At 41.5% G+C, this 14313-nt stretch overlaps 1 protein-coding gene across 2 annotated transcripts in view; it reads left to right on the top strand.

Moving 5' to 3' along the window:
* Positions 1 to 13475, top strand: part of ino80 (INO80 complex ATPase subunit) — a 36941-nt gene extending 23466 nt beyond the window's left edge. For both annotated transcript variants that reach the window (XM_062436756.1, XM_062436755.1), the window contains exons 28-37: positions 91 to 218; positions 4731 to 4825; positions 5483 to 5555; positions 6134 to 6292; positions 6529 to 6631; positions 6746 to 6834; positions 7231 to 7386; positions 7911 to 8082; positions 10065 to 10280; positions 11884 to 13475. In XM_062436756.1, the coding sequence (XP_062292740.1) occupies positions 91 to 218; positions 4731 to 4825; positions 5483 to 5555; positions 6134 to 6292; positions 6529 to 6631; positions 6746 to 6834; positions 7231 to 7386; positions 7911 to 8082; positions 10065 to 10280; positions 11884 to 12092 (1400 nt within the window). In that variant the 3' untranslated portion in view covers positions 12093 to 13475. The remainder of the gene's footprint in view (positions 1 to 90; positions 219 to 4730; positions 4826 to 5482; positions 5556 to 6133; positions 6293 to 6528; positions 6632 to 6745; positions 6835 to 7230; positions 7387 to 7910; positions 8083 to 10064; positions 10281 to 11883) is intronic.
* Positions 13476 to 14313: the final 838 nt, after the last annotated feature.

Genomic DNA, 14313 nt, shown 5'->3' with positions numbered 1-14313 from the left:
TATACTGACTGTGTGAAATGGGTGAATAATCGATCTCCAGCTGTCTACTTAGTTTAGGGTTTTCACTCTTTGTCTTCCTCTCTCTCTCAGATAAGGAGAGCCTGATCACGGAAAGTGGCAAACTCCACACCTTGGATATCCTGTTGAGTCGTCTAAAGGCCCAGGGACACAGAGTCCTCATCTACTCCCAAATGACTCGCATGATAGACCTGCTCGAGGTATGAACACACACACACACACACACGCACACACACACACACACACATACACACACACACACACACACACACACACACACACACACACACACACACACACACACACACACACACACACTTTGTTAACATTCCCATTCATGTTATTAAATCCTGATCCTTTTGTAAAACACACCTTTAATCTGTTAGTTACATATATCTCAGTGTTTCCAAACCAGTTGTTTAACTGGTAGGTTTCCACCCGTGAAGTGTCGAGCTCCAGTACCTCTAATCAGCCTGCCTGTCCCTCGTTAGTGCACTCATTAGACAGCTAATTAACAGGTCAGGGCTAATTAGCAGGGTCTCATCTGCAGGGGAAGCAGCCAGATGGGAGGGACGACTAGAAGGAGATAGGAGAGATGTAGGGGGAGAGAGGGAGAGGAGGAGGTGGGAGTGGCAAGGGGTTAACCCTTGGGGTTAGAAGAGAAAGAAATTCAGCAGAAAATCGAATACAAAGGTAGTTGAAAGGACAGAGGGGGAAAGATGGGACAAGAACAGAAAGATTAGCATAAAAGTTGTTTTTCCGCTCTGAGCCAGAAATGAGAAGAGCCAGGTTGTTTGAGCAGACGATGGTGAACACCAATGGGAGTCTTTTTACTCTTATCTTTACAGGATAAATGCTCTAAGCTGCTTGTTTGGGCACTGAGTCAGTGCAGCTGTATCATCATATAATTTAAGTAATTTATAACAAGAACTGCGAAGTACATACTGCAGAAAACCATTACACCCAAGTCAGAGACACTTTATCTGTGTTTAGCTTCTTGGCTAGCTATAATGTATTTCAAGGTCAGCAGCAATTTAGAGTTGAAGTCTAAATAAAATCTGCGTCACCTCACTCTCTTTAGAAAAACAATGTTACAAAGCCATTCTGCCAGCAATCATGTGCCTACAGTCTCCGTGCAATACTCTATTGTTGCCTCCATATTTGTTGCAAACATCACTATGGAGCCAAAAGCCTCTGGCATGATGTCACTGGGAATTCCTTCCCCGTTCACACAGCGCTGTGCCGTTTCCACAGCCAAATCTTTTGATGGCAGATGGACCCACCCAGGTGGTTAAGCACTGTCTTCCTGTGTGTCTGGAAACACTGGGAATGCCTTGTGTCAGAGGCCGTACAAAAAACAGCAGTGGCGAGAATGCTCACACAGCAGTGCCATGTGTATCGCAGAAGTGCGTGTTTATAAGTGACCTCATACAGTTACCGCTGGCTGTGACAGCATCTCCTCTACTAATGGGTAAAACGATTGAAATCATAGACTCGCCCAATCTGGCCTCAGTTTTCCTTCACCGTATTATCTTTCTCATTGGTACGGGGATGAAATTTTTGCAGATGGAATTGATTTCCTGAACATGAAACCCGGAGAAAGAGTGAAGGAGAGGCTGATGCTAATCTGTGTCATTAGCGTCATTGTTTTCGTCGCCAGTCGGCTGCCGGTTCTCTCGGTGACATCACGCTGTTGGGTGATGGATTGTTGAGATCCGGGTGGCCTGAAGAAAAATAACATTGTTGGCTTTCTGTGGCAGTGGCCGAGATCGGATCGGGACCGCCAAGACACTGCCCCGCTGCATGAGTTGTGTGTCTGTGGCTGCTTAGACGGCACTTTACTGAAATTGCAAGTCTGTGGCTTAGAGTTGGCAGGAATGCCCGCACTAAGTCTTTGGTGAGGCAGCCAGAAATCAAGAAGATTGTATGAAGGAGTAAAGATTACAGATATACAACTGTGGCATAAATTGCCTGTCAGTTCCTCTTTTTCATTATTAACCAACATACTGTGGGATAAACTGACCCATTACTCAATACAAAGCATGGCTTCAATTTTAGATTTTAGATTTTAAATTTGATCCATACCGAATGTTTTATTATATGTTTCTGCTACACTGTGATTGTAAATAAAGTAGAAGTGAATGAAAAGCCACACTCAGACATGTTTTTAAGATTTATATAAAACACTCTACTTTGAATAATAATGTGTGTCTCTTATGGCTTTTTCCACAAAAAAATGATCAATTAAAATCCTTAAAATAACATTTGCTCCCTTTGCCTCTGGACACAAGATGTCTCCTACTTCACTGAAAAGTCTGTTTTCAATGTTTGTATACTGCAACACAACAGGCTCTAAACTAATTGTGATATAATAAATCACGCTCATTAAATATTCTAATATCAATATAATAAGAAAACAGCTTTCCAATGTCAAAGTCTGCACATACATCAGAGCTCAAACGTCCAACTTGAACTAACAAGCAAAAAGCTAATTTTGCGTGGACTTTTAATGTTATCGCAATCATGAGCAGTGGAGTTTTATTTAATACAGTCATTAATTTTTAGACTCTGATGGATGGATTATATAGCACATTTTGAGCATTTTGGTACTTGATGTATCATGGCAGTCGAAGCTGAATTCCAACTCAGACGTCTGTTACAACGTTGGCAGTCTTTGCAGTTAGCTGGTTAAAAAAGTATTTACAGTCCCTCTACTTGATGTTCTTTTCTTTTAGTAGTAAGCACCGCAGTTTGGAACAGACCATGACCTTGCACAGTGTGTTCCCAGTTAAGAACTGCAATAAATACACAATGTATTAGTGTACTTCTGAGAGTTCTTTTTTTCTAGACCGAAGGGACATGTTATTGTTTGGGAAGTTAAGAACAACCTGAGTGCCCGCTCCTTGTGTTTTTATAACAAATGCTTTTCGGCAACATTAATGTGCCAACTCCGAAGAGTACAAATGTAGTTTGGAGCTGAGAAAGAAAAATTAGACAGGAAACAGGAAACATCACCGTGGCTTTTAAACAGATTTCTGTCCTCCTCCCATACATTACTTTAGCTAACTCAGAAATCACACCCATACAAAGTTTTCTTACTAAATATGATTCATAATTAGCTGCTGAAAGTTGGTTGAACAAGATAAACGTTTTGTCCAGTGAAAGGTTCACCTTGATTTATAACATTAGCAATCTAAATGCAGAAATGTAACAGTGTGAGTGATGATTAACACAAACTCGTGCAATAAAGAAAAAATAAAATTGCCAGCTGTTGAGGTACAGATCTCAGTGGGGCAGCACTGTTGGAGAAAGTTCATAATGTAGGATGCAGTATTGCATCGTAGGACCAGGCAGGTCTCAACAAGCTTTAAAACATGACAGTGAGATATCGCAGGTGATCTTTCTCTGAAACTCTTTTCAGATAACTTTCGATGTTGATTAATTTTTATTATTAGGAAGGCTGAGTAAGGCTTTCTCGTAACAGTATCTGCAACATCCTGCTGGCAAGATATCAAACCCCAATTCAACAAGGTTAGCAGCATTTTGGCGAGCACCGAGCTAATGGCCCCTAATGTAGTGTTCACTCAGAACAGATGGGGCAGTTGGGATCAGAGCCAGACATACTGAGGGGAGGGCAGGCCCTGCCGGGACAGAGGCCCCGGGTGTCATAACTGGGCTTTGAGGGGTCACTGAAAACATAGTGTCAAGTCATTAGTATCATTGGTAATGATTGTGTGAGGTGAGTTTTGATGTGTGCCAGCAATTGTAACCAGCTTATTGGTTTATGGGCACTGATATGTTTCAGCGGGGAGGTCGGGGGTCAAGGCAGTGCTTACAGAGAGATCAACATGTCACCTCATCACTACTGTTGCTCTGACACCTGCACTTTGGGGGCCCGTCCCATCAGACCTAACATCCCCCCAACACACACACACAAACACACACACACACACACACACATAGAACAGTTTAGGGGATATGGGGTATTAAATATCAATTTCTGCATTTCTCAATGTCTCACTGGGAGTGGGATTAAAGTTTCAACCTCACAAAATGTGCTTAAGTAATATGGGATTTTCATAAATTGGACACAAAGTTGTGGTCAGAAAGAAATTCTTAAATTTAAACATTTGACTTGACCCTTGGAATTTAACAAATAGACCTGCAGGGCTTATTTGATCCTTGGAGAAAGACTTACTTAGAATTGCATGTTTGAGAACTTATTAGATTGATTTTAAAGTCGCTGGTGACTATTCCCCGAACAGAGGCTGAGAAACAGTCCGGCATTCCGATTTCCTCAGATTTGGATGACAAGAGTCAGCACGTTGCAAAATTAGTGGTGAGGGTGACCCAGGACTATTCAACAGCAAAAATTCATCGAATCAAAAATTAAATTCATGAATTCCATGTGGGGCTGGATCCAGTCCACTTTTTGTTCAAGCATCTTGAAAAGTAACAACTGCAATTCCTTTGGTATTCAGCAACCATTCACACTTATTACTTCCCTTATTCTAGGTGACATCTGTGTTAAAGCAAATTGTAACATTTCCTCTGAATTAATGGCGTGCTACAGTTAGCTCTGGCACAGACCAAAATAAATGAAAACGTATAGTATAACTAAATCCCACATGGTGAAATTACTGTACTGTGTGTTTGGCATCCATTTTCACTATTATTTTTTTCATTTATTTATTTTTTATCCCATTTTCCAGGAGTACATGGTTTATCGCAAGCACACCTATATGCGCCTCGATGGATCCTCCAAGATTTCAGAACGCAGAGACATGGTGGCTGACTTCCAGAGCCGGTGAGTAAAGATGACTTGAAGTGTGTGTGTGTGTGTGTGTGTGTGTGTGTGTGTGTGTGTGTGTGTGTGTGTGTGTGTGTGTGTGTGTGTGTGTGTGTGTGTGTGTGTGTGTGTGTGTGTATTTGCCAATAACTGACTGTAAATCCTCAATTTTGGATATTGCCTCAATCAGTGAACAGTTTAATCTTACACAAGCTTGTGCAAAACGAATGGTTTTTTTGTGTATTATGTGCGTGTGTTTCCTTGTGAGTCCACATGCTCTGGTTTACATTAGTGCATAGCTCCGTGGCGCCGGTATTTCTCTGGTTCTAGTTGCGTATGTAGGTGAGAGTGTCTTTTAGGTTATTGAAACCGCTTTATTTTACGTAACTGCTGATGCTATCAAGTACATGATATGTATGTATGTATGTTTCAATTTCCGTGCCTCCCTTCTCTTAAAGTTTGAACAGTTTATAGCACACAGGCTCAGTTTTGCTGTCAGGCTGGTCTCAGGTTTGGTTTCAGTTTGAGTTGATGTTGTTAGGAGTTCTTCTTAATTTACATTGTAACTTAATTTTGTGCTATGATATATGGATATTTGCACTGCAGTTGTAAATTATATATTTTTTTCTCATTTTGTGCGTCTCTCCCACTCCTCCCTTTCTCTTCCATCCACAGGACGGATATCTTTGTCTTTCTACTGAGCACGAGGGCCGGAGGGCTGGGCATTAACCTGACTGCTGCTGACACTGTGAGTCAGCAATACATGAAGGAAAAACACTTAATTGACTTAATATCAATTATAAGAAACACTAATATTTTGAAGTGTATCATACTGTACTTTGTGCTCTGTGTGTGTGTGTGTGTGTGTGTGTGTCTCAGAAAGGGGTGTAGGTGATGTGGGAGCATTAATATGTTGACATTATGACACTATAGTATGGGTGCACATACTTTTGAAGGGGGGTGGACATCTCTGTGTACCTCTCAGCAAAATGTCCCTCTGTGTCCCTGCAGCCCTATAGTTCAAGTGGGATTAGTTTTAATGACAATGAGCCTGAAGTGATTGTCAACACAGGACATCTGTCATGTTAAAGGGCAATCCACTTGGGACACACATCGCCATAATTAATCTCAGAAATGACAGAAAAGGGAGTGTTTGCTTCATATTTTTCATCACATCATCACCAATAACAATGCAGCAGGATTAAAAATTGGAAGTGGACCGAAGATGATCTTGACCTCGTGGATTGTAATTTATTTTAGAAAAAAATAACTTTGGTCTTAATATTAATATCTCTATTCTCTCTCTCTCTCTCTCTCTGCCTCCAGGTTATCTTCTATGACAGCGACTGGAACCCCACGGTGGACCAGCAGGCCATGGACAGGGCTCACAGACTGGGTCAGACCAAGCAGGTCACCGTTTATCGCCTCATCTGCCAGGGCACCATCGAGGAGAGGATCCTGCAGCGGGCCAAGGAGAAGAGCGAGGTCTCAAATTCAATCACTTTCCTTTTAAATATATCCTACCAATAGGGATACAAATATATTACCAGCATGAACTAATTGTTTGATGTTATATGGCACTTAAACACATCACAGGCACACTATTATATTCCATTAATCTGAACTCAGTTTGAGTGTTTTTTTAGAGAAAACACAAGCTGGAATAAGCATATGAATTGATTAGAGAGTTTCTAAATGCTGTGTTGTCCCTGTGTGATTAGATCCAAAGGGTGGTGATCTCTGGAGGCAACTTCAAACCAGACACACTCAAACCCAAAGAGGTGGTCAGCCTGCTGTTGGACGATGATGAGCTGGAGAAGAAACGTGAGTTTTTGAATACATCATAGGCATGATTTTAAATGAATGCACCTATTACAAGAAGTAACCGTAAGTGTTAAGGAACATTTTTTTTTAAAATCGGTTTGTGTTTTCCCGCAGTGCGTCAGAGACAGGACGAGAAGAGGCAGCAGGAGGAGAGCAGCAAGGTGAAAGAGCGCAAGAGAAAGAGGGAGAAGTACGCTGAGAAGGTATGATCAGCAGAAAGCTCAAGGACTATCTTGTGCATAATTGGAGATTTTGGACAGAAAAGGTCACGGGGTCACTTAAGATTTTAAGATTGATTCTTAAGGGATAATCCACACAAAATTCATGGAAATCTGACCATTTGTTTGAGATACCTTGACAGGGACTAAAGAAGTGTTAGCTGTAAGGTCGAGGGGTAGACTGAAATCATTAGAAATCATCCTCTGGGGGGTTATATCCATACCAGACTTCATGGCAATCTGGCCAGTAGTTGTTATGTTATCTTCCCCTGGACTCAAGTGTTGGGTAGGATGTGAGATTTAACTACATCCTAGGAAAGGAATGGAAATATATTAAACACTTACTATCTTATTCACTTGGTTTCTACCTCTTACTTGCAGAAGAAGAATGAGGAGTCGGAGAACAAGAGGAGAAAGGAGGTGAACTTGGTCATCTCTCATGCACCTTCAGCCGACAACTCCAACCTGTCCGCGGACGGGGACGACTCCTTCATCAGCGTTGAGATGGACTCAGCCATGCCCAGCCCCTTTAGTGAGGTGAGTGAATCAAAGAGCGAGATTTTCTCCTTTTATGGTAGTGAGGGAGAAGGGAAATAAGAGTGGATGAGTGTGATTTATGATGAGAGGATGGTTAGAGACTTCTCCATTATGTTGCTTTGGCCTGCATCCACAAACTCACTCTCTTCTCTATTCTGCATCTTGTGCTTTTAAATTATGCTGCTGCCTTTCTCGTCCTCTTTTTCTCATCCTCTGTTCCCTTTTTAATACCTTTTTTTTTGGTTATTTATTATTCTCTTTCCATGTGTTACTTTCTACTTTTTCTCTATCCTTCTGTCTCCCCGGCTGCTTCTTTACTTTCCTCATCTCTCACCTTTTTTTTTTCTGTGTCTATTCAATCAATCTCTTCCTCTGCCTCCCGAACTCCTCGCTTTCCTCCTTTTTGTTCCTTTCACTTTCTCTCTACGGTTCCCCTCTATTGCACCGGCCTGGTTCCCTTGTTTCCCTGTGGTGCTGACCCCCAGCCTCTGTGTGTGTCTGTGTGTGCTCCTGTACACGTCCAGATCTCCCTGAGCAGCGAGCTCCAGCCCGGTTCATTGCCGCCAGACGCTGACGCAGATGAGAGCAGCAGCGACATGTTGGTCATTGTGGACGACCCGGTTTCATCTGCGCCGCAGTCTCGTGCCACCAACTCCCCGGCTTCTGTGTCTGGATCAGTCTCTGACAACATGAACGGTGAGAGATCAAATGAGTTTTGGCCCTTTGTGTTTGACTATTTATTTATTTAATGTTTATTTGCATATGATAAAGTCTATAGCATGGACTAATGCCACATACCACAGAATTTATAGCCGCAGCTAATTTGGAAAGCCCCTCCCTAATTGGGCCTTTTAAAAATACATAAAACTCTTTAATTAAATCCAAAACTCAACAATACATATACACACATTAAAACACAAAGCGTATCATAAAACAACAAACACCAAATTACTCATGACCACAGGACTGATCGCTCTTTAAAAACTACTTTAATTTGAGTATAAAATGATTCCAGTCATGGTCCATTTTGGGGTCTGCGGGTAAAGAGTTCCATGTGTTGATCCACCAAATTAAAAAAAACAACATCTGTCCAAGAGCAAAAGCAAAAGAGCACCTTACAATTCCCAGTAGACGCACCTCATTTTAGAGCCAGAAATTCTGAGAGGTACCAGCTGGTCACTGCGCACCCAAGGATGATGTGTCTCATTGCTTAATTCCAGTTTGGTTAACACTATCAAAAAAAATCTTTATTTGACATACCCCAGAATTGTATTATAAAGTGCATAACAAGTGATATCCATAGCCTGCGTCCAAAAATATCAGTATCCATCTTTAAACACCTACACACAAAACCCTAATAAACCTTAAAGTACACATAAAATCTAATAAACCTTAAAGGGCATGATATTTGAAATATATATGTAATTAGTGTGTACAATTTGTTTGGTTACTAGGGGGACATTCTTTTTCTGCTTGTCTCCACCTGCCCAGCCCACAACCGTATGACGCACATCATCAAAATGTTCATTTTTGATGTTTTTCCCAGCTGAAGATAATCTCAGTGCATGCAATCTGTGCTGCTGCCCTTCATTATAAAATGACTCCAAATGTGCCAAGCAAAACATAAACCTGTGCTGTCTCTATGAGACAGTATTATCGCATTACATTGTGACTTAAGTGAGGGTCATCACTGCTGGCTGTTATGGTCTCTTTTCTGTCAGGGCTTGCATCCATTAAGACAAGTAGTTTTTTTCCCTCAAATGTATCATGCAGCTGATTATTTAGATTTATGAGAGTTTTACTGGCTGCAATGTTTCAGTATGCTTTGGATCCAGATAGTGAACTTATAGTTTTTATAGTCTCTACAGTATATCTGTACTTTGGATGCACTGGAATAAGGTAATCCCTCCTAAATACTCGCTGGTTCTGCCATGCTAAGAGGCTCCTGCCAGAAAGGTTATTAATGGCCCCTGTTAACCAGGCCCCGTGAGCCAGGAGGAAGTTTCAGAGATACAATAATGAAAAGTTGAGAAGGTGGAATGAAGGTGGGAATGGGGGAGCAACTGCTGAAATTTAGACAAATGAGTGAAAGGGGAGGAAGAGTGACATTAAAGAGGGGAGAGTACGAGTCAGAGATTTGTGGAGGGTTTTCATCTGTGGCTGGGTGTTGGTGATAGGAGAGACTCATATCCCCCCAGAGAGGGCTTGTATACCAGAGTTTGGCTGGAAACATGCAAAAAAAATGCAGACCAGTGGAGAGACAGGAGTCTGAGTGAGGGGAGAAGGTACTGGAGGATTATGCACATTATCAGTGAGGCAGACACAAGCTCTAATTCTGCAAGCAGCATGGAAAATAGGAGTAGAGTTTCCGTTTTTGCTTGAGCCTGTACTTAGGGTAATGATGGGTAGTGATGAATGTGTAATAATTCTGGTGCATTACCGTAAAAATGACCACACCAGTATCTTTGAGGACTTGAATTAAGACCAAGCCAGACAGAACATCTCTCTTCCAAAACTTTTTATTAGTACTGTTTATTCCTTCCTGACTTCATTTCTATCTGCAATATGTTCATGTATGTATTCAAACAAGTGAAAATACTTGGGCAATTAATAAAAAATGAATAAATAAAAAGTAGAGCATTTTTCTGATTTTTGTTTTACTTTCCTTCCTTCTTCAGGTGTCTCAACCTCAGACACAATCAGTCCCGGCAGAGGCAGGTCTGGGCGGAGTCGAGGCCGCCCTAAAGGATCAGGTGGCGGAGCGAAGTCGGGAGGGAAAGGACGTGGGCGCAAATCAACAGCGGGTAGTGCAGCAGCTATGGCAGGAGCAATGGCTGGTGCAGCAGCTGCATCAGCAGCAGCATATGCTGCTTACGGCTACAGTGTTTCTAAAGGTTAGAAAAAACTGAACTGTGTATGATCTCTGTTGTGTTGTTTCATGCCTTTTATTTACAGGTTGTCACACTTTCTCTTTGGCATGATTTCATATTTTAAAGCTAGTAGGGGTACACTGATGCCAATGTCTGGATTGTTATCAGAGCTGACACTGACCTAATTAAGCAGATCAGGGACTAGTTGCATAAACTTAGTTTAAGACTAGTCTTGGTGTTAGTCTGGTTTGAGATGGTCAGGTCAGACTAGTCTAATTAAGCCTATCTGTTGTATAAATATTGTGGTTAACCACCTCTTCCCCTGGCTAAGCCTCGGAAGAGAGCTTTGTTACTATGGCAAGAGTCTGTTAGAACATCAGTTGAAAGACACAAAGACAAACGCATATTGATTTTTGGACAAGAAGAGGAGCAAATTTTACATCAGTGAGAGTGAAACTTTCATGGTACATAGTGTTTGCTCCGTGCTGAAAATGGCAAATGTTTGGTTTTTGGAAAGAGTCCTAAGAGAGAGAGTCTAGAGGTATAGAAACAACCCACTAGAGAGAAACAATGAAGTGGCTACTAAAAGTTACTACAAACAATCGTTTGACATCATGGTGTCACAGACCTCGCAGTAAAGACAGTTCAACTTTGGAGTGAAATTTAGCCCTTTTCCCAGTAAGTTACCATGACATATCTGAATCAGTATCAGGAGAGAAAAAGTCTGATTGGTATATCTCTAAATTGAAGTTCCCTCCTCTAGTTGGTTTGCAATTTTGTGTGTTTTTACACCAAAATGTAATCAAAAATGGGCTTCACTAGCCACACTAAGAATAAGTTAGAACTGAAGAGAAAAGGCTTTGTTAGCTGAACTGTAGGAACAATGTTTGTTAGCTACGTCGCTCTGTGTCAGTGTCTGTGTGTGGTCTTTTCTGCTGACTTTGCTGGAAATGATTCTCAAAGCTTCTTCTCCAGTGATTTTGTCTTTCTGGCGAATGGCTCGAAATATTTTCTCAATAAGAACTTCAAAATTTCACACTGATTTAAAATGTTTTTTATAGTCCAATCGCCAAATATATGAAATTAGGCTTCAAAGTTGTGTAAAAATCAGCCTCTTTCTCTGCTCCCAAACGCTGCGGGAGTGCCCGCTGAGTTCGCTGAAACCCCGCCCCCTACCAAGTGTCACCTGTCAATCAAAGTCACCACCTCTACCAGAAACATGGACGCTACGTCTGAGAGCTTTCTGCCGCTAGCTCAGCGGCTAGCTTGGCGGCTAACTCAGCGGCTAACTGTAGACTAGTAGTGTTAGATATTAACAATAACTCGCCACTAGGCAGGTTAACCACTGAGGAAAGCAGACTATATAGTAAGGGAGGGACCAAGGTCACGCAGGTACGCCACTACGTCACGGGGTACCCCTTTTTTGCAGGCTCAGAAAATCAGGAAAAATGGGTGGGTGAGAAACAGTTTAAGGCTCTATCTCCACAATTCAGTACTGCATAGTTATCAGCCTTTTAACATGTTTTCTGTAACCATTTTCCAACATGTATAATATGTTTAGAAGTAGATCAGAAACATATTGTCCACTGTCAGAGTTTTAAAATCTCCATGCCTGTCTCTCCCCAAGCTGGCCTCTCTGCGTCCAGCCCCCTGCAGCCTTCCCTGGGCCGGTCTGGTACCAGCCCCGCCTTCAACCCCAGCAGAAGCTCGTCTCCTCAGGCCAAAGGAGGCACCTCCACCCCGAGCCCACACAAACAGCTGACCCACAGCCACCACCACAGCAGCCACGGTGCAGTCAGGAAGGGGAAGGGCCCTGGTGGTCCTGGGGCTCGATGATGGATGCACTCTTACATTCTGAACACGCATGAATGTGCACTCACACACACGCACATGCATAGATAACTGACCTACTCTCACTGTGATCCCCACAGATGTCCTAAGCCTAAACTAATAAATAGGGAGTACAGTATTTATAGTAAGTGAGGCTCACTACCTGGAGGACCATGCTCATGCCTGCTGACTCAGCAACTAAAAGGACCCTCTTCACAACCACACACACAGTCATTTTAAGGTACAGTCCCTACCAGCCTCCACATTTTTTGTGTACGTTTTATTTTAATGTGTCCAGGTCAGTGGACAAAATCTGCCTTGAGTATTTTTTATTTGCGTCGTGACGAGTATTTCCAAGTGCTTTTTGAGAAGAGAAAACTGAACTTTTCTACTCATGACTGGAAGCTCTTTTGATTTGCTACATAGCTACAACAAAGACGTGAACCGACACATGTGGCTTAAAGGGCTTTGAAATCCTCGTGTTTGCCAGGGTAGTGAAGCAAAGAAGTTTCTGTCAAATGCACTGAGCCACGTCTTCCTTTTTTTTTTTTTTTTTTGTCCCCTCCCGTGTGTGTTATTGATTGTCATACATGTACATTAGGTTATTTAAATGTTCTATAGATATGCTCAGTGCAAACTGGTGGATGATTCTGCATTTCACAGAGTTTAAATGTGAACCTTACCAACCCATACTTTACCAAACAACACGTCTACAGCTTTTGTACTAATAAAGCTTATTTTTATAATAAAAAAAAGTGAGTACCCATACCAACATGGCAGGTCTTAACATTTTGTGCAAAAATGTATTCCAGTACAGCAAGAAATGAAAATTGATTATATATATTTTGTCTAATGGGAAAACGAATGGATAATGTAAAAAAAATTATATTCCAAAATGAGGGTTACTGGCTGATCCAGCATTGCTGCTAAAGTAAATTTATGAATTCATTCATGATTTGGTTGTCTAATATTTAAGTTATTTCCACTTTTTAAAAAAAGGAAAAAAGGCAATTCATCGCAATTGTTTATGGGATATTCACCTGTAAAACAGTGTAAATTGTACTGAAGCCATTTCTATTTTTCAGAAACTGTTCTCGTGCTGAGGAGTCTGTGGTTCTCGTTGATGTCATTGATGTTTTAGGAAAGGTTTGCATCGGTGTCCTGAGTTGAGCACTACATCTGTTATAGGTTTGTTTGTTTTGTGTTAATAGTGTGATTAAAATATGATGTTCTATATTGGTGTACATAATGATGAGAGCAACATTTCCCCTGGCTTCCCCCGCCCCCATTTGCCTGTCTATTTTTATAGGTTGTGTGTACATATGAATAAATGCATCTGCCATTTTACTAACAGGAGGAGCCAACTGAAAATAAAAGAGTGCTAAATTAGCTGCCCTGCTTGTTTTATTACAATTTTACTTTAGGGTAACACTGTGTAACATTTAAAAGACAAAATAACTAATTCTCCCTAAAGATTTAAAGTTGAATTCTTTATCAATGAAATGAATACTTAATTCAGTACATTAAAAGGCACTTTTCCACTACACAGTTCCAGCACGACTCGACTCGACTTTTTTTTTTGCGTTTCCACTAGGGATAGTACCTGGTACCTGGTACTTTTTTAGTATACCTGCTCTGGTGAGGTTCCAAGCGAGCCGAGCCGATACTAAATGTGACGTCAACAGACTGCCGGCCACTGTTTGGTCAGAAGAGTTGTCGCTGGAAGAGTCATGAGCCGTCCCACACAAGAATCAAACCCAGCATTTTTAAATACCGGCAACAGCGTTACAGCCATACGGCTCAATTTTCTTGCTTTGTGTGTGACAAAAAGCCACATACAGCAGCAAGTACACCACTGCCTCAATGTCCTCCATTGTATATGTGTTTTTTGTCGCGTATAAAACGAAGTCACGGCAGTTTCGCAGAGCCGTGCTATGACGACCCCGCCCAAGTTGAGTAGGTACTTTTTTGTAATGGCAAGGTTCATTCCTGGAACCGTACCGAGTCGAGTTGAGCCGAGTAGTGCTAGAACTGTATAGTGGAAAAGCGCTAAGAGTTTTGTGCTACAGTAGTACAATATGACCAGTAGCTTGTGGTAGCTAATGTTAGAAAACTTAAAGTCCGTGTAAAGTAAGAATAAATATGTGTTCTGAGTTTGACATACCACAGAAAAGTGTGTTGTTAACCACCCTGCCAAATTTGAATGATTACAAAAATCGCCAAATAT

This window comes from Scomber scombrus, chromosome 17 (genome assembly GCF_963691925.1).
Source record: "Scomber scombrus chromosome 17, fScoSco1.1, whole genome shotgun sequence".
Classification (NCBI taxonomy): Eukaryota; Metazoa; Chordata; class Actinopteri; order Scombriformes; family Scombridae; genus Scomber; species Scomber scombrus.
Note: the sequence above shows the minus strand (reverse complement) of the source record. Positions and strands in the feature narration are given on the sequence as shown.